The 27,139-nt window shown below is 43.3% G+C and overlaps 1 protein-coding gene across 2 annotated transcripts in view; it reads left to right on the forward strand.

Annotated features, from left to right (window-relative positions):
• ebf1b (EBF transcription factor 1b) overlaps positions 1-27,139 on the forward strand; it is a 108,438-nt gene that overhangs the window by 5,782 nt on the left and 75,517 nt on the right. For both annotated transcript variants that reach the window (XM_017492888.3, XM_017492889.3), the window contains exons 5-6: positions 4,840-4,913; positions 7,365-7,433. In XM_017492888.3, the coding sequence (XP_017348377.1) occupies positions 4,840-4,913; positions 7,365-7,433 (143 nt within the window). The remainder of the gene's footprint in view (positions 1-4,839; positions 4,914-7,364; positions 7,434-27,139) is intronic.

The following is a 27,139-nucleotide window of genomic DNA, read 5'->3' on the forward strand; positions in this document are numbered from 1 at the left end:
CAAGCACACGTTTGGGTGTGCTAGCTGCAGATTTAGGTGGTGCCCTGGCACGTGCTTGGCTGCACCAGTCATTCATTATAGCAGGAATTTGTACAGTGGCCATCGAGTGTGAGTCAAGATGGGCTGTGCTGCAGTCTCTCAGCACTTAGCAGGTCACTAACATATCTGCAGGCGCTGCTTCCTTCCTCTCTCTCTCTCTCTCTCTCTCTCTCTCTCTCTCTCTCTTTTGTGTGTGTCATGGGTGAAATCAAAGCACATTAAAAGCTCGTCGTGGGAAGAAGAGCCTGCGTGCTGGGAAGAGCTGCTATTTCCTACCTCACTGCTTTGCCACAGTTTGTGGGAGGACTGGCACTTTTGTGCGCCTTGTCGCTTGTGTTCTCTCTGTTTATCAGTATAAACTTAAAAAAGGGGGGGGGAAGTCTATATAGTCTATATTTAACTCTAGTCTTCATCATTTCCCAACCCCGACCTAATGGAACAGGTGAACTAGAAGTCAGGTGGTAATAAGAGTGTAAGTTTGCATTCTCTAGAAAGAAGTACAGGTGAAAATCAACTTATATTCTTATGTACATCTTTTACTTTTATGTAAAGAGGTCAAGTCAAAATAGTCAACAAGCATCACGTTTGGTTTTGTCTAACACCAATGTGCCAGCCACTGTTACAGTTCCAGGTATTTTTAATAAAAGTCTAGCTCGGTTACTCGAAGCACCAAGACATGGACAGGCATAATGTTATTGGACTGGATGTAGGAAATCGTGCATATAAGACCAGAGTTGACCAGACCTTAAGGAGTTCTGAAGCGAGTATTATTAGTTATTATAATTGTGTGAAACTTGGAGCTGAGTCATTTTTTTTGTGTGTGTGTGTGTTGCCTACTCAAAACTGGAACACAGATTTGAGCTGATGTGTTGGTGTGCTGTATTGTTAGGCAAATACACAAGGTTGGAAAGAAGCTCAGCCAATATATCAGTAGGCTATAGACATATATAGTGCTAGAGTCTTTGTCTACGTATATTCATCGCTGGTATAACCGCAAAAGCATAGCACATTGTTTATATTGTCATCGCCAAAAGAAATCATTTTACGGCAGCATTTATGGGATCGATGCTCAACAGAGCTAATTATGGACATTTTGCCTTACATTATACAGTTGTGGTAATATCCAGCAGCTATATATGTGTAAATATGGTAACTGTAAATACACACAGAGTCTGGCATGGACTTCAGCAGTTGCTGTAAAAAAAATAAATAAAAAAAAAAAAAAAAATTATTTTAAAATTAAATGATTAAATTAAAAGTTAGGAGGATTTTCATGTTTTAAAACAAAATGTATGCGACTTTTTTTTGTTGTCATAGTCATCCGTATACAAATCATGTAAATATCAGAATGGGTACAGCTGAACCAGGTGTAATATCAGAATAATACATAAAAGTCAGATTTGCTACAGAAAGAGGACGGAGAGAAAAGAGGTCTATGATTGGGTGACTCCACGTGGAGACCTGTTCCATCCCTGCATTATTATTCCTCCCCGTCTTCATCCAGCTATCTTCTTTGTCTTTTTAACTCCCCCCCCCTCCACTTTTCGCAACTTGTTTCCCACATTCTCTACCTTTCCTCACTATTTCTCTATTCCTTATATCACTACAACCTTCTATCACTTTCTCCTACACCTTGTGTACACCCTGTTACGAAATCCCCCTTGTTTTTTTTGTTTTTTTTTTAAACCATAAACTATCTCTTACATAAGTTTTTTCATACTCTGTCTGGAACTGGTCCTCTAGCTGTTCCTCTTCTATCCTCCATCACCCTCCTATCTATCATTTGTCACTTTCTGGTTTATGAAGCTGAATATCTGTGTGTTTGATGTGGGGTGTGGTGGAATATGTGTATTTGTGTGTGTGTGTGTGTGTGTGTGTGTGTGTTTGGGAACAAAGAAGGAAACTGCGGCACCTCTTTAAAGTCGCACAGCAGCCTGAAAAAAAAAAAGAGAAAGAAAAGAAAAAAGGATGTGGTGTTGGCACGCTAACAGATGACACTAACCTTGTAGGAAACACGTTTCCACGTATTTATAGGGTTCTGTTTATATCGAAGTTGTCGAAGGATCCGGAGAAGGAAAGTGCACTTGGCAAGATGAGACGTGTTATAAATGTTACTCGTGCTTGTTTCTCGACGCGTCTTGTGAATATATTGACAGACAGACATACTGTAAGTAGAACTCATAGCCTGCGAACAGCTTATAACGACTTATAACAAACGGACGTTACCGCCAAACAATCGACCACTTGTTGAGAATATTCTATTTGTAAGTTGCTAAAGAAAGAAAGAAGGAAAGAAAGAGGTCAAGCTTGGCGTGTCCTAATTCACGTATGGCTAATTCATCTCTCGTCCAACGTTTTAAAAATTTTTTATTTATTTATTTATGGCGTGGTATAATTAATTGCACGACGGATGTGCTCCGGCAACTGCTTGTAAGACGAGTACGGTTTCAGCTATAAGTATACTGGTATATGATTATTCTGGTGTGGAAATTGTGTCACGAGATTAAGAGAAGGAATAAGGTTGACCCCCTTAAAGAACCTGTGATAAGACGGATTCATGTGGACTACAAGCGTGGAGCAGGAGCGAGACAGTGATGCATTCTGTGGACTTTTAAAAGCCCTTGGCCCTTTTCTCTCGACGTGAAAGAAAAGCAACTGAATTGACTAGATTGTATGAGCTTGCCAGCGACAGCATTGGCTGCACTGATATCACTTTCAGTGTCATTGTGCGGTGTAAAGTACACCTAAACATCAAACAATGTATCAATTGTCTACCATTGTAAGCCAACATCTCAACTGACAAGCAGGAGGATCCTCGCATCCAGTAACCCTGTTTCAAACAGACCCAAACGCTCTGGCACTAGTGTTTCTGTTATTTACAGCTTCAGTTAACCCCATGAAGTCCCAGCTATTACTACACCATATTACTGAGTGGCTGCTATGAATTATTCAGCAAGATATAGTGTTATGATATGTTATATCAGTTATACGGATGTAAAAAACGCCTAGACGAGAACGTCGAAGGTTGGCGTCTAGAATATCAGCTTACACTTAGATGGAGGTTATAAACTTTACAGGAACAGGACAGATTTGTGACCAGTCTGTAAGCATCTAAACGAGAGCCATGAGTTCTAGCAAGGTGAGGTCTTTGGCATTGTCGAGCGAGGGATTGGTTGGAATGGCGCACCACCTCCGATATTCAGCTTCCCCGGCCTGGCACGGAGACGTATTTTGTACCGGGGAGGGGCGAGAGCAAAGCCGTGAAGATTCGGGAGAAAATTGAGGAGATGCCTTGCCAGATGGTGCCTCCATGCTCCAGTCTGGCATCCCAACTGCTTGCCCCCATGCCCACCTCATGCCTGCCTCCACGCCTCTCCCTCCAACCCATACTCACCACACCCCAGCGATTGTTTGCTGCATTACACGCTAGAGTAGGCAGGATTCCAGTGAGAGCACAGGCCATTACACATCCCATCTTGCCCAGCTTCCTTGGCGCTTTCAAAATAAGATAAAAAAAAATTTAAAAAAATAATATTAAAAAATGAGAACGGGAGATAATGAAGAGAGGAAGCGAAAGAATAGAAGCAGAAAATATGTGTGTTTTTTTTTTTTTTTTTGAAAGACTAGGCTAGTATGAGTCATGAATTTTTAAGGTCTGAGAGCTTAGGGTGGAGATCTAGTGACGCAAAGACAGGGAAATTTCGATTTATTTATTTATTTATTTCCCCAGAAATGTCCAGCAATTTCTCAATAATGGTCCACAGTCCAAACGTAGTTCTCATATATATCTATCTATCTATATATATCTATATATCTATATATATATATCTATATATATATATATATATATATATATAAGTATGCAGGATGAAATGAAGTATGTATTACAGAAAGTATTATTTTCAAAGTCTGCATTTTTTCATTCATTGGAAGATCTTAATTGGAAGTTCTTCTGAATGAAGGACGAAATCCTCTAGTAGGCGTATGTATAAAGTGCAGAATGACTCCTTTGCCCAAACCCGTCCCTCATCAACCTGTTCACCTTCAGCAGGTGTTCTTTATTCTCTCAACCTCTCACAGCATGCACTAAGCATAGTTTCTCATAATGGAAAGCCCTTTGCAACAAGTTACCTGGAACTGTAGATTCAGGGTTAGGAAAACACAGGAATGAGGCAAAGTAGAAATGACGAGGAAAACACTTCCTACCCATGCCTGCTTCTGTAATAACCCCTTTATTTTTTTTCTTCCCACTCGATCCACTTCTTTCTCATTCATGGAACCCGAGCCAGAGGCTCTGCTCAGAAACTACATGGCCAAAGACGCTAGCACGACACTGCTGGATTCCCACGACATTTTATTAAACACAGCCGTGACCACATGCTTTAAAATGCTCAAGCTGTCAAGCCCTCTCAGTGTGTCTCTTGTGTGTTTCTCAAGTGGAATCTGTGCTCTTGAATTCTGAGCTGAACCGGAGCAAGAGATCACAGGGCAGTTTTGGGAAAAAAAAAATAAAAAAAAATAAAGGGTCACTGGAAAGACGTCGTTCGATTGTGGAGATGATGGACGGTAGATGAGTCTTGGAAAAAGCCCAAATCGGTGTTAACGGAATACGCAGTGCTGGTTTTAAGGTGCTTCTTACGTCGAGTATCAAACCATATTTGGCAAAAATATTCTCTGCCTTATGCCCGCAAATAATCCGCGTGAAAAAAACGGCCTGCGTCTCCTTGGATAAGTATCAGGCGAACAAAATGTGCAGTGTTACTCGAATAAACACTTGTTGTTTTGTTTTTGTTTTCCAAGGCGATCATCTACGAAGGTCAGGACAAGAACCCCGAGATGTGTCGTGTGCTACTGACCCATGAAATCATGTGCAGGTAAGACGCCGGCTTTGATAGAAGAATTTTAGGATAAAAGTAGGTTGGGAAGATTGACGTCCACCTATTTTTAGCAATATTTTAATTTTTAACAGTGTTCCACCTCATGAACATCACCCTAATCCTGAATTAATTAGGGCGAGCAGAAACTCATTACGCTTTTGGCTTCGTTAACAAATATGCTTCCTCTGCAGTACTATGGAGTGCAAGCCTGGTTGGCTTAGGAACTTACTTAACAAAGATTCAAACTCAGCATCTTAAGTAGTAATTGAGGCACGAAACACACACACACACACACACACACGCAGGATTGTCCATAGACAATTATGATTGCAGTTTATATACCTATTATACTATATATATATATATATATATATATATATATATATATATATATAGGACAAGAGCTTCAGTTAACCTTCACATCAAACACCAGAATGTGGTGAATTGCGATCTCTATGACTTTAACCATGGCATGGTCGTTGATGCTAGATGGGCTCTTTTGAGTATTTCAGAAACTGCTGATCTACTGGGATTTTCACACACAACAGTCCCTAGAGTACACAGAATGGTCCAAAAAAAATAAACCCAAAAAACATACAGTGAGCAGAAGGTCTGCAGGCTGAAACGCCTCGCTGATGAGAGATCAACGGAGAATGACCAGACTGATCTGAGCTGACAGGAAGTCCACAGTGACTCAAATACGCACTCTTTACAACCGCGGTGAGAAGAAAAGCATCTCAGAACGCACAACACATTAAATCTTGAGATGGATGAGCTACAACAGCCGGAAGACCACATCAGGTTCCACTCCTGTCAGCCAAAAACAAGAATCTGAGGCGATCATGGGCACAAGCTGGCAGATAGATCACGTTTTTCACCATTCTGATGTTTGATGTGAACATTAACTGAAGCTCTTTACCTGTACTTGCAGGATTTTATGCACTGTGCCGCAGCCACATGATTGGCTGATTAGATAATCGCATAAATGTGCAGGTGTACAGGTGTTCTTATTCAAGTGTATGGTGAGTGTGTCTTTCTATCTATCTATCTATATCACGACAAAGACAAACATCTTCCGCTATGACGTTGGATAATCTGTGTGCCAACCAATAGTTGTTCCCTCCTCAGCTTGCCTGTGTGTGTGTGTGTGTGTGTGTGTGTGTGTGTGTTGGGAATGTTTGGAGGAGGTGGTTTCAAATGCACTCTCAATTATAAGCAGAAAATTAGGCTGTTCGCTATTAATCAGGACTGCTAATTGCCACAGACCACCATTAGCCATATGGTGCTGTGCCAGCTTGCAACTGTGGGACAGAAGTGCTTATTCCTTTCCTTTGAACAAACAGAAGGGGGGGGGGGGTATGTTGGGGGGGTCGGGAATGACCAAAACAGTTGTGAGAACATGCTAAAGGACGTTTTTTTTTTTTTTTTTTTTTGCTGGACTAGGCCAGAATGGTTCTTTTTAAAGATTAAGGTTGTCATAACACAGGGCCAGCAACATGAATCAAAGCATCCTGTGAAGTAAAACATATGCCGGAGGAGGCCCAATCGTGTTTCTGCGTATTTACGGCAACTGCTGTTTCCTGTTAATTACACGAGGCAATTTAGCTTTAATTTCTTCCAAAGCTGAATTGGGAAGGAAACCTGGAGTTTAAAGATGCAATTTCCTGATGGGGGATCTTAGGGTTGAACTGATGGTAGGGGATATAGATAATACCACTTTGTCAAAATAAGCACATAGATGTGGTAATTAACAGAATTCCTACTTCTAATAAAGTGTTTAAGTGTGTGTCTGTGTGTGTGTGTGTGAGAGAGAGAGGAGAGAAAAGAAGAAGGGGAACAATAGTATTTGTTGAGTTATTTCATACTGACATATGCCGTAATGTCTACTGTATAATGTATTTTCAGTGCAGCTTCTAATAAGCTAATATAATTGAGCCCATACAAAAGGCCCTTAAAAATTCGGCCTTTTTGAGAGAGACTGAATTAGGAAAAACAGACAATACTGCAGGTTTCATGTGACAGTTTCATCCCCAGCCCCTTTGAGAGTCCCACTGCCATCTGTGCAGAGGAAATTTGAGCCTCGGGGTCTCTTTCTCTCTCTCTGTCTTTCTCTCTCGTTCTACCCCCCCCCCTTCTCCAAGCTGCTCCTTACCCCTTTACACTCTTACATTATCACCTTTAACCCCTCAGTCGCACCCTCATCACCTTCAAAGCTCCATCTGACATTTGACCAAAGAATTGTGATAAACACAAACTATATAAACATTCCCAGCATCCTCTGCATGTACAGTATACGTCCATAAATAATGAACATGGTCATACTGTGCTTAAACTAACTAACTAACTAATTTCTTTCTTTTTTTTTTTTCTTTTCTGTTGCTTTTCCGTCCACTGATATGAAGTGCCGCCTCACTTAAGATGTTTCTTTTCTCTTCTCCTCCACGTCAGTCGGTGTTGTGACAAAAAAAGCTGCGGCAACCGAAACGAGACGCCTTCTGACCCTGTGATCATTGACAGGTAGGAGAGCTTCCTTCTTGTTTTCTCACTGTGACAGGCGCTCATGTGAGCGTATGTGCATTCCACGTGAAACCCGAGTGTTAACGACAGCTCTTCGATTGTAACTCTTCGATTAGTCTTTACATAGACATGGACCAATACAGATCTAGCTTTGTCTTTATTCGTTGACTTTAATGCGGTGAATTTCTTTGTTGGGCGATGTTGTTTTGCTGTGCTAAACCAAAAATGTTGCGACCAAGTTGCTGTATATTGGACTTTACCTCCTGGTTCACTAACACTATGAGCTTTCTGATTTCAAGCCACAATTATTTTTTTTACCTTTGATCCCATTTTGTCCCATCTGATTGGCTTTCTCAAAGGACCAATGTTAACTATTTCTTTCATGCTTTTGAGGAAATGGATTCAAGAACATGCGTGTTTTTTTTTTTTTTTTTTTAAATGTCAGACATTGACTTTAAAACCCACCTCAGACATATTATTTGAGGAGCAGCAGCTCTACTCCTAGACTCCTGGATCGGATCGGCGATCTCATAACTGTATCACAGAGAGTAAGACCAGAAACCCTGCAGAGGGACCTCATTTCTACCACCTCTACCCCCCAACCATAGCCAGTGTGTAAGTTTGACTTACACACTAGAGATATTCGTCTGAAAACCGAGCTCTGTTTCACCAGTGCAGCCTCGTTATAGCGAGTACACCGCAGTCGCCACTGACGTGATCTTTCTATCAATCTCACACGTTCTTTTCCCATTATTCATGAATAAGTTCCCAAAGTACTTAAGCTCAGGGGTGGCATCAGTAAGGAGAGTAAATTGAGGGATTAAGTGTTATTTTATATGTTTTTCAGTAAAGGGAAAGACGTGTTAGTGTTTAATGTTCAGTTATGTCGGACATTTGAAGGGGTTTCCGTAAGAGTTTTGAATTTTGTGGTTATCGTTGTGCTGAAGAGCGGCGCTTGTGCTTAGGCTGTGAGCACTCAGTGATCGATACTAATGTCAGTACTGACCCCAGTCTTTTCTTCTCCATTATATACTGTACATTGTGTACAATGATGAACGAAACTGCTTGTTTAAGCATAAGAAAATGAATTACACCTCATTAAATGAATTGAAAACATTTAAGCTGGACCAACATAGGAAAATTTAGCTTGACAAACGTCATGAAGTTAATTAGACATACTAGAGCAAATTCTTTTGACCTTAACCGACTAAACTGATTTATTTTGAACGAACCAAATTAAATTGTGTGTAAAAACGTTCTTCAGGTAAATGAAGTAAGAGCCATGAATGAATTTTTTCAGTGTAGGCTGTTTGTCACTGTAGTAACTGTCTGTTTCGCTAAACCTTTCTTAGTTTATTCGAAGAATGCCAACCCTTTAATCGATTCAGAATAAAGAATACTTGCATATGTCATGTTAAATTTTGAAACGTTAGTGATACTTATTCAACACGTGATTATTCAACACCAGCGAGTGCCAAAGCGTTGTTAACCCTTTATCGCTGATTGGAGCGGCGTATGTTTTTATCGGTTTTTCGAGTCAGAACTGTCTATTGCCCGGAGTTCTGGGTCACCAGAAAAGTACCGGGTCGAATCCCAGTTCGCTCTTGTTGCTCCGGCGGCCCTGCTTAAACTCCCCCACCAAGTTTCAAAGATTCCTATCTCTCTAATAGAGAACCATGGCCTCTGTTATAGTCAAAGGCGGTGATCTTCATCCCGGCCGCTTCAACGTCTTCTTACTGCTAAGATTACACACAGCCTTGCTCAGCACTGGTATCCGTCAGTGCGTCTGCCATGACATGCACCGACAGGCTTCGGCCCACGGCTTCATGTAGCTGCTTCTAAAATTGAGGACTTGAACCTGGTCTCGATGTCTCCGACCTCACTCGGTGCAAGGGGGAGTTCCTTTCTGGAGGTCATCAATTAAGAGCTCTGCCCCTCTTTACCCAGTTGTCCAAAAGGTATGGCTTCGAGTCTGATGATACAATCATAACATTGATGACTGACTTGTGGCTCAAGGAGCTTGGGTAGCGATACACTAGAGATGAGCAACTTTATGTTTGAGCAAAATTTTTGTTATTGACAATCCCTGGCTTGCACAAACGTCTAATAATATTTTACTTCTCGGGTTCAGACCCAGGACGCCATTTCTCCCAAGATGATTTCACCTTCATCTTACAGGTTGTGATCCCACACCTTCACCATTTCATGACTGGCCAAAACCGGGTTATGTGGGTGGCCTGGGCAGCAAACGCTTGCTTTCGGACACCACCCCAAGGCGTCAGTCCAGGGTGGGTCTCGGTAACCCTAATCTAGGCAGGATCTTTTTCGTACCTTTCATTGGAATTGCTCTTTGTCTGACCTCTCCACTCAGATCTTTTCACCAAGTGTGGACCTAATGAGAGCATTAAGCTGCTTATGACATGAGTCCTGAGGTTCACCAAAGAACACAAGCCTGTTTACCACAACAAGGTCTTGATCCACAAAGGGGTGTACTTCAAATTGGTAATTGGTCTGTACTTAGATCATGCTCCCACATCTAGAAACTGGGAAAGGCTGTACTCATATTCCTTTCGCGCTTCTTAATAAAATCCACATGGATAATAGCCTCTGAAACAATAGCGACCAAAGGGCCTCAGGCTTCATCAGTCTCCCTCAATCTCTCTCTCTCTCTCTCTCTCTCTCTCTCTCTCTCTCTCTCTCTCTCTCAATTCTGCTTTCTTTCCCCAATGTACATGAATGCAACTTTACTCTCTTTTGCTCTGCATCTATCTCTCCAAAGCCCCTCCATCCTTTATCTCCATCATTCTTATTATACAATCGTAGCGCTAACGGTTGCGTATATAATTATCTCGTTATAGCAGTACCGCTGAGTAATTAGCTACAACCTCTAACATGGTCTCTTTATTGGCATTTGTGTTGTGTTTGTTAGCATTTGTACACAAATGTACCCTGGGTTCTGTTGAGGTGGGTATTCCAGAGTGATCTTAAGCAATGTGGAAGCTATTATCCAGGCTCTGGGGGGCATTTACTCTTATGGGTCACAGCTCTCCGTGCTATTCTAGAGAGCCATTTTCACTCAGTGTTGCAGAAAGATCTGTTAGGAAGATCCGTACCTGATGAACGATGGGAAAATGTCCTCAGGGATTCGTTTGGAAGGGCACCTTCGACGTTCAATTTGAAAACGAAATGGCAATTAAACGTCGTTCCAGACGCTAACAGCACCCGCGAACTGATTTAAGCCCAGTTTTCTCACTTTACAAAAAAAATAAAAAAAATAAAAATGGAATATTCAGGTGACATCGCATCTTTTCCCATTATATTATATTATATTTTCTTTCCATGATTTAGTCCTATTTAATTCTGCGTGTTTTTGTCTCGGTTGTCTCGGTATGCGCTCAGTGTTAATGAGGTCTCATATATGCGAATTTGCACAAAACAACTACATTTGAATGAAATCTTAAGACACTGCTCCAGCGATAATTAGTAACAAGCAGCGTCTAAGAATCCCTACTAAAGCTGTCGAAGGGATGTAGCGCTTGAGGCAGGTAGAAAAGTACGTTTCGAATCAGCACGATACAGTCAATACGTACATGCTTGCTTATATTTTAGACAAACTTTGTTGCTGTTGGGCATTTCTTTATCCGACACAGAAGTTAGAAACTAGCAGGTTCAGAAGAAGGTTCCGAAGGTTGCGTGTGTGTGTCGGCGTGTCTATATTTCTGTTCGTGTGCGGCTTGAGACTCCATCCGTCGAGTGAGTGGCTGCTATGAAAGTCACCCTGGACCATGTGAACAGAGCATAAACGTAAAAGAACGCACGGATATTTGCGTCGACGTCTTGGACCGTCGGTACAGCTTTGTGTGTTGACAGGTGTATAAAAAAATCTCGGCGTTCGGATTTTTTGCGCACGATCTTGTCGAGGTTTTAAAAGGAAATAGGTCAACGGCGCCTCCGTTTTGTCACTTTGTTCTTAGCGGCTACTTTCAGACGTGTCGGTTTACAGGGTGCTTGTTATTCCTGAGACCTGAGATCTTTTGGTCTGGAATGGGTGTGAGAAAGTGTCTGTGTGTGTGTGCTTGAGTGATGACTGTAAATAGGTTACCCCGAGTCAGTCGGATAGTTTTAAATCGCATTTGTGTTCATCACTGTAAAAAAAAAAAAAAAAAAAAAAAAAAAAAAATATATATATATATGTCACAGGTGCTTTGACAACAGGCACGTTTATAATTTAACTCTAGACGTGACGTGTTTTGGACGTGTTTCTTGAGTGCCATATCCTATAACAAATCAATAACTAACAGAAAGGCCAGTTGTGGTGACACTTACAGCGCAACGGGTGTGAATCCTTAATCTAAATGAACCTCAGCTCTAGGGTAGGTGTCAGAATGATATAAAATCTACCTGAGCAGTTACATGTGTTATGATACACGAAGAACTATCAGATCGTCATTAAATGCGGACATGGAAATGCACATCCTGCTGCCCTCTTATTATATACCAGTGGAAAATGGAGCTGAGGTGAGTTAACAGCCAGCTTTAATGCTTTGCTGGATGTGTCTGACTGACTTTAATGTTTAAGAAGTAATAATGTGTCCTAGCGAATTTCAGATTAGCCACTCTGCGCAAACTTCGCATAAAACGAGCACCGATTGTCCTCCTTGTGCTTTGCCTGCCACAAAGCGAATAAACATAGCCCACGGAGTTTCGACAAACAAACCTCACAATGAACGCGCCACTGAGCCAGAGATTCCGAGAGGGCTTTTGTTTGGGCCGTGTTTCGGAGCTGGAAGCACTATCTATCTTCTGTAGGATTTTCTTCGACTCTTCGGATGTGGGCAGCCCATGCTGGGACCCAAAGGGTGCGACGGGTTCCCGTGGATGCCGTGGGATTCCTGTTGCTCCCTCACATCTCAAATCGCACAACATCTGGACTTGTACAATAACCAACAGAAAGGACATGTTTGCGCCCCTTTCCCTGGCCGGTAGATGTCATATGATAAGGGAGAGTTTGCTTGTGGGTTTGAATCGGTAAGACCAACTCGGGGATTTTTTATTATTATTATATTTTTAAAAAAAGCACTCAACTTAAACATGCGACATTTATTTATGGTGCGTGTTCATCCCTTTGTCCCCAGCCATTGCGAATTAATTTTGCTGGCTTGGCGGTTGAGGCTCTGGGTTACTGATCGGAAGGTCGGGGGTCCAAGCCCCAGCACTGCCAAGCTGCCACGGTTGGGTCCTTGAGCAAGGCTCTTAACTCTCTCTGCTCCAGGGGGCGCTGTATCATGGCTGACCCTGCGCTCTGACCCCAACTTCCTGACATGCTGGGGTATGCGAAGAAAAGAATTTCACATATCTGATCCATAAAGACTCATTATCATTATCATTGGTGTGGGAAATTGAGTGAAGAAACCTGAGTGCCGGGTAAAACATGATAACCGCAGAAGTCGGTCCACATCACCGACCCAGAGTCCGGGTATCGAAGTAGAGCGCTATAAAGCAACCCAGCGAAATCACCCAGAAGTCTCTACCCGGTATTTTCAATTAAGATATAACCCGGCATGTTTAAAGGATGTACTCTGTTTGGCATTTATCCATTTTTTTCTAGACATGAATGATTCAAATCCCATTTGCAAAGAAAACACAACCATCAAAGCACAATATAGTTTATGCACGTTTTTTACGTTTTTTTTTTTTTTTTTATCTCACCTCTGAAATGATCCGAAAGACACGAATCGGTATATTAGCGGTATCCATTGCCTAACACATGGCCACTCCGCGTTGTTTCATATTAAGCTAATCCAGCCATTGTTAACGTGATCCTGGACAGCTTGGCGGGTTTATTGTGAGCCAATTACAGAGAGCAGAGGCACAAAGAGAGAAACAGAAACAGGGAAACATTGAGGGAGAAGCATGGGTAAGTCAGAAGGAAGTGAAGAATGGTGTAAGAAAGATTGACAGAAATGAAGACAGAGAGACGGTGGAATGGAGGGAGGGAGGGAGGTGAAAGACATCTCTGGCACATTGCCACAGTACTGTAGCGCATGCAGAGTAACCTTGGGCTTTCACAGTGCCACTCTTTTGTGAGCGGCTGCGTGTGGCCCACTTAATCCCAACATGCAAAGCAGTTAATAACGTGCCATCGACCTCTACCTCTCCAGTTAATATAAGGTTAACAATATGCAGTTCACCCAGGCCGCAATCCTATCATGCGCCTGGTTGACCACAAAAGAGTGAGACGCATTGCTGTGTGTGGGAGGGAGTCTCTCTCGCTCTCTCTCAATCTCTCTCTGTCTCAATCTCTCACTCTCACTCTTGCTTACCTCGCTGTCACTCAATCTCGCGGTCTGTTTTTTCACCCTACTGCTCAGGTTCAGTTTCATTCTTTTGGTGTGCCTTTGTGCATTTCTTCGCCACTCTATCAATCACTCTGTCTGCCTCTCGGTGTATCTCTCTCTCTCTCTCTCTCTCTCTCTCTCTCTCTGTTGGGGTCACATTTTGCTCCTCCTCCAAGATGGAATTGGCCCTGAGGGCTATCTGGCACACAACTCTGAAGTCTGGTGCGTATGCGTATGCGTGCGTGTGTGTGCGTGTGTGTGTGGGTGGGTGGGTGCTTGTGTTGCTACAGGCAGTGGAACTGCTGGTGTGTGTCCTGTCAGTACAGGGGGAGCAGCCTGTGGGGAGGAAGGAAGCACCCTTTACCCCCTTGCTGGAGATAAGACCAATCATAGGGCTGACACTCTTAGTGTGTGTGTGTGGGTGTGTGTGTGTGTGTGTGTGTGTGTGTGTGTGTGTGTGCTGAAGCCTGTCAATCAAGGACTCGTGAAATGTCAATCACCCTTCATGGACTTACAGCAGCATTAGGTCAGCAGAAGTATCTCACACTATGGGTCGGCTGGGTTCACGTCTCTCTATGAAATTATGTTATGACTACTTTAGATTTCTGTAATTAATTTGTGACACAGCAGTCAAAGATGGCTTGTACACACATGATGTAACCATAATTACTGTCCATCTGTCCACGTCGTCTAATTGACGTCTGAGCGAAACTCGAAGAAGGAAAGAGAGATGCCGAGAGGTCATGTGTTCATTCATCGTTCCATCTTCTCCAAATCCAGTCTCACGCACAGATCTGGAGCGTGTACACTTATTTTATATAGAGACACACAAATCCGAACACACACACACACACACACACACACACACACACACACGCACACACGTTTGTAATGATCTCTTTGTAGTGTATATCCGTTAACTTGTCTATTATTGCTGCTAAATCTTTTGACTGGTTGTAACTTTTAAATCATTGTGTTAACATAATTGCGTCGCCGTGACGATCGGCGTTTCCTGCTGAGTGAAATGTTCGACCCAGGCCTAGAATGGCAGACAGGAAGGACCCCTCCTTAAGTATGTTACTTCCTGATTTGTGCTGTACTCTTTCACAGGTGCATAGGAAGACAAAAACATTGCCGCTTTAAAGAGTTTCCTTGTTTTCAGCTCGCGATACTTCTACTACTAAAAAAGAAATAAATAAAACAATAACACTTATATTCCTTATTTGCAAACTGTAGTGGCCGAGGATCGTCGAAGGAAAAGTCCGTCGTTTCATCGGAGGTGACTGTACTAACGCCAGTTCAGGGTAGCGTTGTTAACTAGAGAAACAAGAACTGAAAATTTACACGGGGTGCAGGATGGAACGTCACCCTTCACTGAATTGATCTGAAATACAAGATAAGCTAGCTTTATTAGGGATAGCAACACATTCTATTCAATGAAATATTCATCGTAGCTCATCGGTGCCTTTTGGTTTTAGAGCATAATTAGATAATTAGCTCAAAAAAACCCCCCAAAAACCTTATTTTTGTTTTGCTATTTTCCCTTTGCTCAGAGAGGCTTTTTGAGTGAGTGCAATATTATAATCCTGCATTGTTTATATGAGGATATTGTACAGGCTAAGAACAATAGCTAGTGACTGTGCAGCGTGACCGAGGTTAGTTTGCTTAGTTCAGCATTAGCACTGATTAGGGCCGTGGCCTCTAACTCGACGGATCGTCTAGCATGTGGACTATGTTTATTCACTTTGCATTTTGGTCTCCATAACTGAATAATTCATAAACGCATAATATATGGGATCCTGGAGATTTCTGTATCCCCGGTTGTATTTTTAGTGTCCCGTTAGTCAGGATCCCCCTGCACTGGAGCCCATTGTTGTGTTTTGAATCTACTTCCTGCGGGGAAAGGTCACCCGTGGCTCTAAAAGACAGAGCATGGCCAGTGAATTATTCATGACATTGACTTTGTGTCAGAGAGAAAGAGGGGGAAGGAGCGAGAGAGGGGTGGGGTGGGGTAAAGTGTGCAATAGGTAGAGAGAGAGCGATACAGGAGGAATGAGGATGTTTTATTCATTTAGCTCATTTAGGATCCCTAGCTGTACCTTTTTTTTTACCATTAAAAAGCCAACGTTTACACTGGATGCTAATTTGGTTTAAAAAAAAAAAAAAAAAGAAGAAATACGCCCCTCGAAGAACTCACCAAGCTTAACGCGCTATAAACAGACATGTCGCTAACCGGTGTAGCATACCATTTTAGCGGATTGCCAAACACTGAATTCACATTTTTATTAGTAAGTAATATTTGTCCAATGTGAAGACAAGGACGCGTTATATTCAGTCAGTTAGCTCAGATTAACGTGGCCTTAAATTATTTACTTTTATTTATTTTTTTGGAATGGGAAGCTCACCGATTTTACATTAGCATTAGCATCCAGCACTGCACAGCAGACAGCCCAGAACACAGTGCCCTTAGGCTGTGTTTAAAGAGGTGGCAGACACACATCCTCTTCAGGGCACAGGCTCTTTAGGGTTTACAAAGCCCAAGATTGAGGAATGGCAAAGGGGGAAAGCACCTTGCCCCAGGCTACGTCATACACAGATGTGCTCCTGAGACTCCATTACAAAACCCTCAGGTTTCATTAGTCAGCTTTTTGAAAGAGGGAGGAGGGAGGGTGTGATGGTTCTCGCTGAAAGAGATAATGGCAGGAGTACTTATGGACTACCTTCTTATCCATCTGTCTAATGTCGCACCCAGGATGTTTGGGTGCTCGGTAGCATGTTCATTGCATTATGGATACACTAGGAAAAGTAAAAACGGTGCAAAATACTACTTCATAAAGCATTTATTTTGGCTGTTGAGACAAATAATCGACGGCAAAATAACGGCACCAGAAAAGGTTCTTTAGCACGATGCCATACATACAGGAACCATTTTTTCTTCCTTAAAGGACAGTTCTTTATCTGTTTGTTGTTGTTGTTGTTGTTGTTGCGACACCAAACAGATAATGGTAGCATTGATAGTGGAACGTTCTTCTTCTCTATGCCACCAAAAAAAAAAAAAAGATGACCAATCAATCAAATCAATCCAATTGCTCTTCAGGAAACCAGCAATTGTTTCTTCTATGACGTGACTCTAAAGAACCATTTATTACCATCGATTCATTTTTAAGGACGTCGTCTAGGGCGAGTAGATGGTAATGACACCATCTTCAGTGTGCACAAGGACCAGTTTATCTAACTGTTTAAAATAGATGTATCAGTATTAATATTTGGGATGTACTCACTGAATCAAGTCCAAGCTCTTGAGACACACAGCACTGCCACGCTGTTTCCCCTTGCCTACAGCTCCCACTTTAGCTACCCAAGACTTTTCCAGTGATGTTTTAGTGAAGAAGGTTCTTGCCAGATGATAGAGATGTGGTTTGGGACGGCTTCCCCCGGTTCCTCACAGAGCTGCACTCACTCTAAGGGCCATTAGCTTCTCGCTGGCACAGCAACCCCTCTGCTACCTGACCTCCGAGTCTGCCTAACCATGAATGGGCCACTGTGTGTGTACCCCCCCTTCCCAAAATCACCACCCTGCCCCTGCCCGAGCCCGTTTTCATTAGCAATGTCGTTAAAAAGAAAACCGACTCTGTTGGCTGGGAAATTCGACCATGTCCTCTCTGTCAATAGACAGAGTCAGCCAGGCCTACGACCCCTCCCCATGTAATGAATGCTTATAATTTGCCCCTGGAAGGCAGAGTGTGTGTGTGTGTGTGTGAGCTTGTGTGTGAGTAATTTCATTAGGACAGTAAGTAGCAAACATACCTTGCTTTTTTGTATTTTTGTAATTTCTCAGCTCTCCGTATACCCACTGTACAGTCACAGTGCTTTTCCCTCAGCAAGCCACGTTCGTGGTGCTGAATTTTGTTGGATCTACTGACATCCGGACAGAGCGTCACAACGCAATTACGTTTTGATATCCGTACGCGATTTTCTGTCTGCCTTTCCTGTAATGCTAGAAACAAACCGAAATGAGAGAACAAAGGCTTTTGGAGATTTAAAAAAAAAAAAAAAAGAAGTTTGAAATTTTCGGTTTTAGAGCTCACACTGAGCTCTGGGATCGGTGCTTCAGCCGTTCTGTAGAGTCTCTGGGCTCTGAATGATCTCTGCACTGTCACCAGAGAGAGAGAGAGAGACGCTGCATAATAGAGGTCCGGAGACTCTCGCCCATGCAAGCAGATGAGAACCAAACAACTCTGCTGGAAATAAATAGATGAGTGGCATTACTTTTATCCTCGTCCTCGGGTCGTTACGCTTTCGGGTTTCGGGTTTACGTATAGATTCCTGCAGTTGCGTATTAGGGACTTAGTAAGGAAGGTCACATGGAGGTGATTTTGCATTTGTGTGTGTGTCTAAGAGAGAGACAGAGCGAGAGAGAGATGCTTTAGAACTAGTGCCTCAAGCAAGAACAGTCTGATGTAGACCTGAAATTCTCTTTGCTTTCCTTCTGCCTCTCTTTGTTTTTCTTTTTTCAAGCCAAGCCGATGCTGTGGAGGAAATCCCCTGGAGAGCCGTGTGGAGCGATGATTGACAGTCTGAATGTTTGGCTGTTTTCAGATTTGCCCGTTACAGTGCTGGACCTTAGCTTCTTGTGAATTCTTTGCAAAAAAAAAAAAGTGTTTAAAACTAAAAAAAAAAATAAATAAATAAAAAAAAATGCCAGGTGCACCACCTCATACGTAAGTCATAGGCATACCGGCTCAGTACGAGCGATAGTAGACTTATACCACTCATAAATGTCGACTGTAAATCCAGAACCTTATAAATAGACGTATTAGTTACGGCGGTATTACTGGGTTCTGTGGATATGGATATGAATATGAATACAGGACGGTCCGCTACTGGAAAACGCCTTGACGCCTTAACTTTTCGGTCTGTTATCTAGCAAGAATGATTCACTGCAAAGTTATTTACGTTATTATAGCGAGGAGACATTTTCTTCTTCGTCCGAACAACCCGGGCTGTCGTTATTCAGCTTGAAATGTTTGCGTACTCGTATGAACGTTGTGCAAAATTCGACAGCGTGTTTAGAATAACACCATATGAACGCCCTTGATAAAAAAAAAGAAAAGAAAAAAAAAAAAAAAAGAAGCATGAATAAAAGCATCAGTAGATTTAATTAGGTTCATATTTCCCCTCACTGTAAACATCCTCCAGCGCTCTGATATCTGCGGTCTCACGGACGGACACGTGCTGTAGCCAGAAACAAGCAGTGAGGCATCTACCCTGTCTGTTTCCAGTTAACGTTTATGTGCTTTTCGATTTGCCGTCGGGTTTCTGCCTTTGTTGTCGCGTTTTCTCAAGTGCTGTTGCGTCTTTGGCTTTCAAGGCCACTGTATACCGAATATGAAGCCTGTTGTCGTGTGTTACGTTGTGCAGCACCTGCGTCAGCACTCTGAGCTGCACTCAGGGGTTCTAAAAGCATCTGTCTCGGTGTGCGAGAAGGTGGGAAACAAAAGGAGGTGAGGTGGCAGTCATGCATCGCTCCATTATTAATAGCGGGGTCCGAATAAAAACGCATAGCTTGTCCGATTTAACGGACGGCCGAGCTCACGCCGCCGGCGCTGTCCGAGAGAGCCGGCGGAGTAACGGAGTTATTTCCCTGAACTACGTACTTAAAAAATAAAGTGTATTACAAGTCTACATCTTTTACATTTACAGCATTTAGCAGACACCCTTACCTTATCCAGGACAAGTGCGTTGTAGTCTCCATCAGAAACATATCCTCGCAAGGAAAAATAGGTCAGGGTCTAAGAATACCATCGAGCTAAGACCCTGGTAGGGAGAAGTTTGTACAGTATAAAACATACAAGACGGGACTTTTAAACATATCAAATTCAACTCGATTCGATTTGCGTGGCGCGTTTAACGACGGACGTCGTCTCAAAGAAGCTTTACAGAAACATATAAACACAGGATGATCTTAAGCGTGTGAGTTTATCCCTATTGAGCGAGACGGTGGAGACGGCGGCGAGGAAAAACTCTCTAAGATGATTTGAGGGAGGAACCTTGAGAGGAACCGGACTCAGAAGGGAACCCGTGCTCATCTGGGGAACAGCGGATAGCGTGAAAGTCAAAGAAAGGTCATCATGGTTCATTATATAAATTAGTGCTCGTTTAATTGCCTGCCTTAAGTGAGGTAGGTTTGCAGTCTCCGTTTGACGATAGCCAGTGACTGTTCAGGCAGCCAGGCGAAGGGAAGTTCGTTCCAGCACCTGGGTCTAATTCCACTACTACCGTTTTTGTTATTTCTTCGATCAGAGACGGTTGTTTTGAGTCCTTACAGCAGGCGCCACCTTGTTTATTGTACATAACTGGGGCTGTGGATTGTGTTATCCAACTCTCAGCAGAGATTAGCAGTCGTGCAATGTGATTCGTGGCTCAGTCGCGTTGAATCCGAATCTCTCCGGAGTAGAGGAAGGCTTTCAAGTGTGCTTGGCTGGGCAGTGGTGAGCTTGTGAGGTATGTCTTTATAATTAGCTGTTGCTTTATAATGGTACCACCTGTCTGTAGATGCCTGTCTGGGCCACTTAGGTACTGGGTTAATTAACACACGAACTTCACGGCAGTCTTCCGTTCAGAGGAGGATTCATACCTCTTTATCTTCTGCACCGAAAGGTTCGGGTTGCAAACTCTCGGTGTGAACTCAAGCAGCTCTAGACTTATCGGGATGCTACTCCGATCCGTCTTCCAACGCATCTCGGATTTTTACACGGTAGCTTGCCAAAAGGGGATCGTGAACAACGGTCTGCTTCGTACCTCCTGATTATGTTTTGGATGGGGTTTCTTTCCTTTGCCCTGTTAGTTACAAGAACCTTTCTCGGCCACCTATAAAAGCACACACTCCTGTCCGTTTGAACAAAGAAAACAACTCCAGTTCGAAAACTTCCCACAGGCTCTCCATGAGTCAATGGACAAACCCCGCCCCCCCAGCACACACACGTTCATTATCAGCTCTGCGTTGTCGATATTCTAAATAGAGAACAAATTAGTGGAGAGCCAGGGAGACGTCTCCACTTCCACAGTGGACCTTCTTTCTTTCTTTCTTTCTTTTTGTTCTTCTCTCGCTTCCTTTTTAAGTCCTTTTGTTTTTCCTGTGTTGTTTGGACACTGTTTTTTTTTTTTTTTTTTTTTTTTTTGTGTGTGTGTGTGTTTGTTTTTTAAAGCCATTGCCACCCAAGCCACAGCAAACCAAAATGAATAGTGACATTGTGGCCCAACTCGCTCGACTATGCTATTTGGAGTATATTTTGGGATCTTGGGAGCCTTGCCAGGATGCAGAGAGTGGCACAAGGTGCCCTTCTTTTTCAATGCCAACATCTTTGTGTCTTGCAACACAAACTCCGTGTTCTTAGGCGCTTTTCTGCCCTGACCAGAGGAAGAAGGAGAAATCTTTCGAATGGCATATGTGCGTGCAGGGAGATCGATTTATTTATTTATTTATTTATTTTCGTATTCTGTCGTCTTGTTTCGGCTCGTGACGCTAGGTCACTCTCTGGAACATCGTACCAAACACATCGCGTATATACTCTACACTGTAAAATATGATTCGAATTACTGCTCCACTTTAATTACCGTTTAATATCGGCCGTTTCGACCCGAACAGAACAAAAGGAGTTCAGACCAACTTTATCATCGCCTGCCTTTGTCCTTCGGTGGGGGGATGAAGGTGGTTGATTTCATACGTCTGGCGGTCTCGCGGTGCCGATGTTCCCCTTTGTGTAGATCAGTGGACTTTTCCTGTCCAACATGTCTGCTTTGAGATCGGGACCAGAGGGGGGTTTGAGAGGCGATTTCCTTCTGAAGCGCACTAGGAAGACGGGGCCAGAGTCCCTGCCGAGCCCGCCATTGTTATTTCAGCTCACCAGCTGCACGAATCGATGGCCTTATTCAGTGTCCTGGTCAACCTTCAGCACACGTCCCAAAAAACAACAAATACATCCTGGCCCGGGCTGCGCCAGACACTTCTGAACGCAGGCGTAAATCTTCCGCCTGAATAACACGGGGGGACAAAAGTAGCAGGGTACGATTTAGAAAACGAAGAAAATGGAAAGCGATGCGCTTTGAGCGCTCTGTCAACAAAACAGACACGGCTTTAACCGTCCCAAACCAGATGTTATGACATCTCAGCTGTAAATAGAAACAGGAAACTGGATCTTTCATAATAGCCTGTTAATTATCTTTATTTGGCACCAAACACGAGGGAGCATGAACGCAAATGAGCATGCCATTGTCTAGGAACGCTTTCCCTGAGTCTTTCTCATGCTGATACCTGACTGACTGTGCCAACAGGAATTTTCTATTGTTTGGATATTTGATTTTGTCACAGTTTACATTTTGGCTGCTAGGAGCGTAATTAGTCTTACTGGAAGAACACTCGAGGCCGATCCAAAACAAGCACATTTCATGTTATCACCCTTAAATTCCGGCTGCCTCTTTTCTCGGATCTCTCCGGCGCAGAATGATCGATTCGAGGTTATAATCGTATAATGTTTATTCACACAAGGTCTATATGATATCGGCAGTGTTCTACCCCTAATTAAACATGTTAATAACAGTCGAATTTGTCACCGGGTAATCAGTGGGTGTGATGATGGCGGCATTGAGTGCTGGCATCGACGCTTTGTTATTTGTCACTTTGCTGCAGCGAGTGTGACAACACACGGCGTCAGTTTTCACTTCCTTCTTCCTTCTTTTCTCTCACATTCTCTCACATCATCGCTTTATCCGAACGACAGAGCAGTAAACCAGCTCAATCTCAAAGGTGTTTGTGCAAATCAGTGTACCATTAAGGTTTGAGTGTGTGTGGGTGTGGCGTTATATATTCGTGGTATATTTTTGGCTGTCAGTAAAGACTTTAACATGGACTACGTTTGCGTGGACAGCGGTAATCTAATTATTGACCTTATTCTGAATAAGGCAATATTCTGATTAAGGTGTTTACATGAGTCGCTTTTAGAATATTCCTTCCATGTTCCTGTTTTGCGTGTTATAGGACATAGATGGATTAACGGTACACGTCGTTACGCCCCCGCGCCACGCCGTCCGACGTTCCCTCGTGAATTTCACGTATCGACGTGCAGTCGGTCTTCGTTATGGTACCGTATACAGTTTTGGGGTGTTTCACGTTTAATTTTACGAACGCTTCAAGTGCGGTTAATTATCTGTCGTGCCGTACGTGCTAATAGACGACTGCTTGCAGCCGTGGGCTGCGTCCCAAACCGCGTACTTACCTACTGTATAGCAGCTGATACACATGCATTTCGCCTACTATATAGCAGGTAAGTACGCGGTTCGGGACGCAGCCGTCGCTGTTTACATGCTAGTTTCTTAATCAGAGTATCGTCTTAATCGGGTTCACGTCGGATTATCGTTGTCCATGTAAACGTACTGATGGTTAAGAGCGTTGGATAAACGGGTCGGGTTAAAATAATGATGCGATTAGGCGTGCTGCCGTGATATCCGATCAAAACGGCTCAGTTCGTTCTCTTAAAAATGGACGTATACCTGTGAATCGGTGCGATGATGTAGACTGACATATTAGTCTACATCTACAAAACTAGGTTGGAAGAAATAGAACAAATCGCATGGGTTTCTGCATCGTTTTTATTGTTGTTATTGCTGGTCTTTTATGCTCTGTAGCTCGACACTGTTTAGGATGAAAAGGCGTTTTGATGCCCTTCTTTGGGCGCCTTTCCTCTCGCCAGTCTAACCTCGGTATAAGGGTTTGAGATCAAACCCCAGCGTCTTACTCTGAGGGAATTCATTCTCCAGGAGAGACATGCAGCTTGGCAACATCTCGTGCTTCCGATTGATTGAGACGACATGCCACAGGCTCTTGTTTTTCTCCATGTTTGAAAAAAGAAAAAAAAATGTCCACTCTTCATCTTAACCCTCCTTCTGCTTATGGCAAAAAGCGAGAGCGAAACACAGCTATTTTCTAATTCAGTCAAATAAAGCACTCACCGTGTCAGCTGTCTGCCAGGGAGCTTAGCTGAGGGGTCAGGGGTTGCAGTGCTACTTTCATGCGAGTGCTAATCGATTATCTGTCAAGTCGCACTCAAGTGGTAAGACCGATGGAAGGCCACCTGGGTCCCATTTCAATAATTGTTCGATGCCTGGGGTGTGCTACCTTCTCCTCCTCCAGCGTCGGGCTTAGCGAAAGAGACATGAAGAATGTGCTGAAAGTGAGCAAATACGCATACACGAGACCGGAAAAAACCCCCCAAAAAACCTCATCGTAGGCAAACGGGGGGAAAGTTCCGATGCTGATATTGAGTAGAAGATAATTTGGTCTGATTTGTCTGGTGACCCCGCTGAGGTTGAGCATAGCGCTCGTGTACCTTCATGCACTCTCAGAACATTACGAGGAATGATCTGCGATTCAGAATGAACTCGATTCATTGAGTTGCACGCTGCACCTCTGGATATTTAAAACACTTTACTGAAACTGTCACACCACGGTCAAATTGACATCAGATGAACATGTCTAGAAGTCTCATAACATAAGAATGAATCTGCGGCGTTTACATTTTTTATTTTTTTTTCGGTCTTGCTTTGCTTGCCCCATTAAACTTCCTCTAATGTTGATGGATTAAATACGAGTGGCGGATAAGGATCCAGATCAAAACAGTTAAACAGTTCAAAGGCCTCCGCAAGCACACATGTGCATCTCAGCCTGTCGGAGGAAATGGCTACATTTCCCTTGCTGACAAATGTCAGAGACCTATGAGATAATATAAGGAAGTAGAGCTATCCATCTTTCCTGAGGGCCTGGAGCGAATAGTGTGTTTATTCCACCCTCTGTGGATACTCCTTTTTTTATTGGTTCTCATCATTTATGCGACTGTTAACACGACCTGACCGATCTGATTAGTAAATAACTACGGCGACGCTCAAGATTTCCCGAATGCACAGAACAGAGATAGACACCGAAGAGGCTCAAACCGCGCAGGATTATTAACTGTAGCACGCGTTCTGTTTTTGTTGACAGTAATAAGATGTAAATAAATCGAACCTGGGGTCTTTCTTTGTCCTTAATGGGAAAATGATATTTGGAGGCGATCGCTTCACTACAAAACGTACGCGGACGGCTACTCGTAATCTTTAATAGCTGTGTTTTAAGTGAGATCGATAGTCCGGCTGTATTCCCCGTATGGATTTTGCATCTCTGCTGAAATCTAGGGCGCTAGAGGATCCTTCCAGAAAGAATGAAATAACATCAAAATCCATTTCAACCGTGTGTTTTTTTTTTTTTTTTGTGTGAGAAGTGGGGTGAGGGGTGAAGAGTGTTTGTGTTTATGACCAGCGCAGACTGATCTCTTTCTCACACATGGTGCAACGGGCCAGGATAAACGGCCTCTCATGGCGGTACTGCGGGCGGAGGACGGGGTGATTAGGGGCTAATAGATTGCTCAGTCAGGCACCGTAGCTTACGCTTCCATTAGCACCACGTTACTGACACAAGCCTCACATTGCTGATGTCACATGGTCAATTGGAGATGAGGCAAGCTCCATCCATCAAGCGTTTAGCACGTATCGTTTGCTCAGAGCCTTTATTTCTGTTTAACGCAGGAATGAGAGCGCGGCCGTGGTATTACCGTCAGTACGAATGCCTTCCGTCTACAGTGATCAGTAAAAAAAAAAAAACACACACACAACAACACACAAAAACAATAAAAACCAGTGTTAACTGAGGGGAAAATTGTTATTACCACTTTTCTGAAATGTCTGTGGTAGTTTATACGTTGTCTTTATGAATACACCCAATGTTTTATGGCCTGAATACTTCACAGCTCTTTAAGGGTTTTCTGAGGCCACAGCCATGCACGTTTTCATAGCATGCCAAGACTGGGTTTTTTTTTCCCTTCTTCTTCTTCTTCTTCTTCTTCTTCTTCTTCTTCTTCAGTCTGCAAATGAGAGGACATAAATTATAAGCCCGATTTTTAGTCATGTTTGCTGCGCTATAATTTAAGTGCCGTCCAACAGTAAGATGCTAATTGGCTAAATTACCGTGCAACAACATGGAATTTATGCTTAGCTAATGAGCTGTGGGTTAAGCCTACCCTCCCTCCACCACAATAGAGAAAAAACGTATGAGGAAAGTAATGCAAACTCATCCAGTAGTAGAAAACAGCCAGATATCAGAATATCGCCATATCAACACACACACACACACACACACACAAAAGCCCACGGTTACAAATCCCAGATCTCCACTTCAACCTTATTTCCCCTCCCCCCACCCCACTTTATTTTGTCCTCTCTATATGCAACGTGTGGCCTGGTTTGCTTCCCTTCTCATGCTTGATTTAAAAAAATCCCCCAAGAACATTTCAGTGAAAACAGCCAGAAGAGCACGACAGGCATTTGCGGTTGTGAGGCAGGAGACGTCCATCCCTCACGTTCCCCTGTGAAGGCGGATTGCTCGTCGAAAGTAGAGAAAGCCAAGCCGACTCCAGTCACAACATGGCAGCTTGTTTTCACACTTTCACCTGATTTGTTTAGACACTTTTTTTTTCTCTCTCTCTCTCCGCGAGGCGCCTTGCCGCTTAATGTCGGTTTCAAATGATGTAGGCTGTGTAAACAGACACGTTTGTTTTACTCTCCATGCTCATTAGGTGGCTGACCTCTAATTTAGCAGCCTGAGAATCCGAGGCGAGAGAGACTTCACAGCGCCTGGAACGGCGAGATGCCACGGTCTGATCTGAACGGAGGGTGTTTTAGCATGCGGCGGGTCTTTGTTCTATACAAAGTCCAATAATAAACAGGACTATTAATAAAAGTTATTGTGAAGGAGAGACATGAAGAATAGGCCTCGCAGACCAAAAACAAAGAGTGTGAAGCCTTGGTTCAGGTGACAATAGATGAATGGTAGAAATAATGTGGAAACATCAGGCAGGAGGGCAGGGTGTGGAGCCAGCAGACCCACACTGATGTCATCAGAGGAAATGCCCCATGACCACCAGGGCCGTAGCAACGCCACGTAAACAGAAACGGGGCAGCCATGTTGTCAACGCCGGAGGGGCAAAGGCACATGCTTTGCACGCACATTGTTTTCGGATGCAAACGGCTGGAAAACCGCTGGCTCATTACCGCTCGTGCTGTCCGTCTTACCTGAATCCGTTCTCACACACGGACTCGTCATTTCATTCCCTTTCCATCTCCTCTCATGCGTGTGCTCGGTAATAGTAGTAACTCCAGTAGAACGCTCGTGTACGCGCACATGCTCGTGTGTTGAGATATCACGGTCAGACGTGCTCAGAGGCCCTGAGTGATGAATTCCCCTGCTCTCTGGATTACTTCCTGTTCTGGAGAGCCCCAGCT

This window comes from Ictalurus punctatus, chromosome 18 (genome assembly GCF_001660625.3).
Source record: "Ictalurus punctatus breed USDA103 chromosome 18, Coco_2.0, whole genome shotgun sequence".
NCBI lineage: Eukaryota > Metazoa > Chordata > Actinopteri > Siluriformes > Ictaluridae > Ictalurus > Ictalurus punctatus.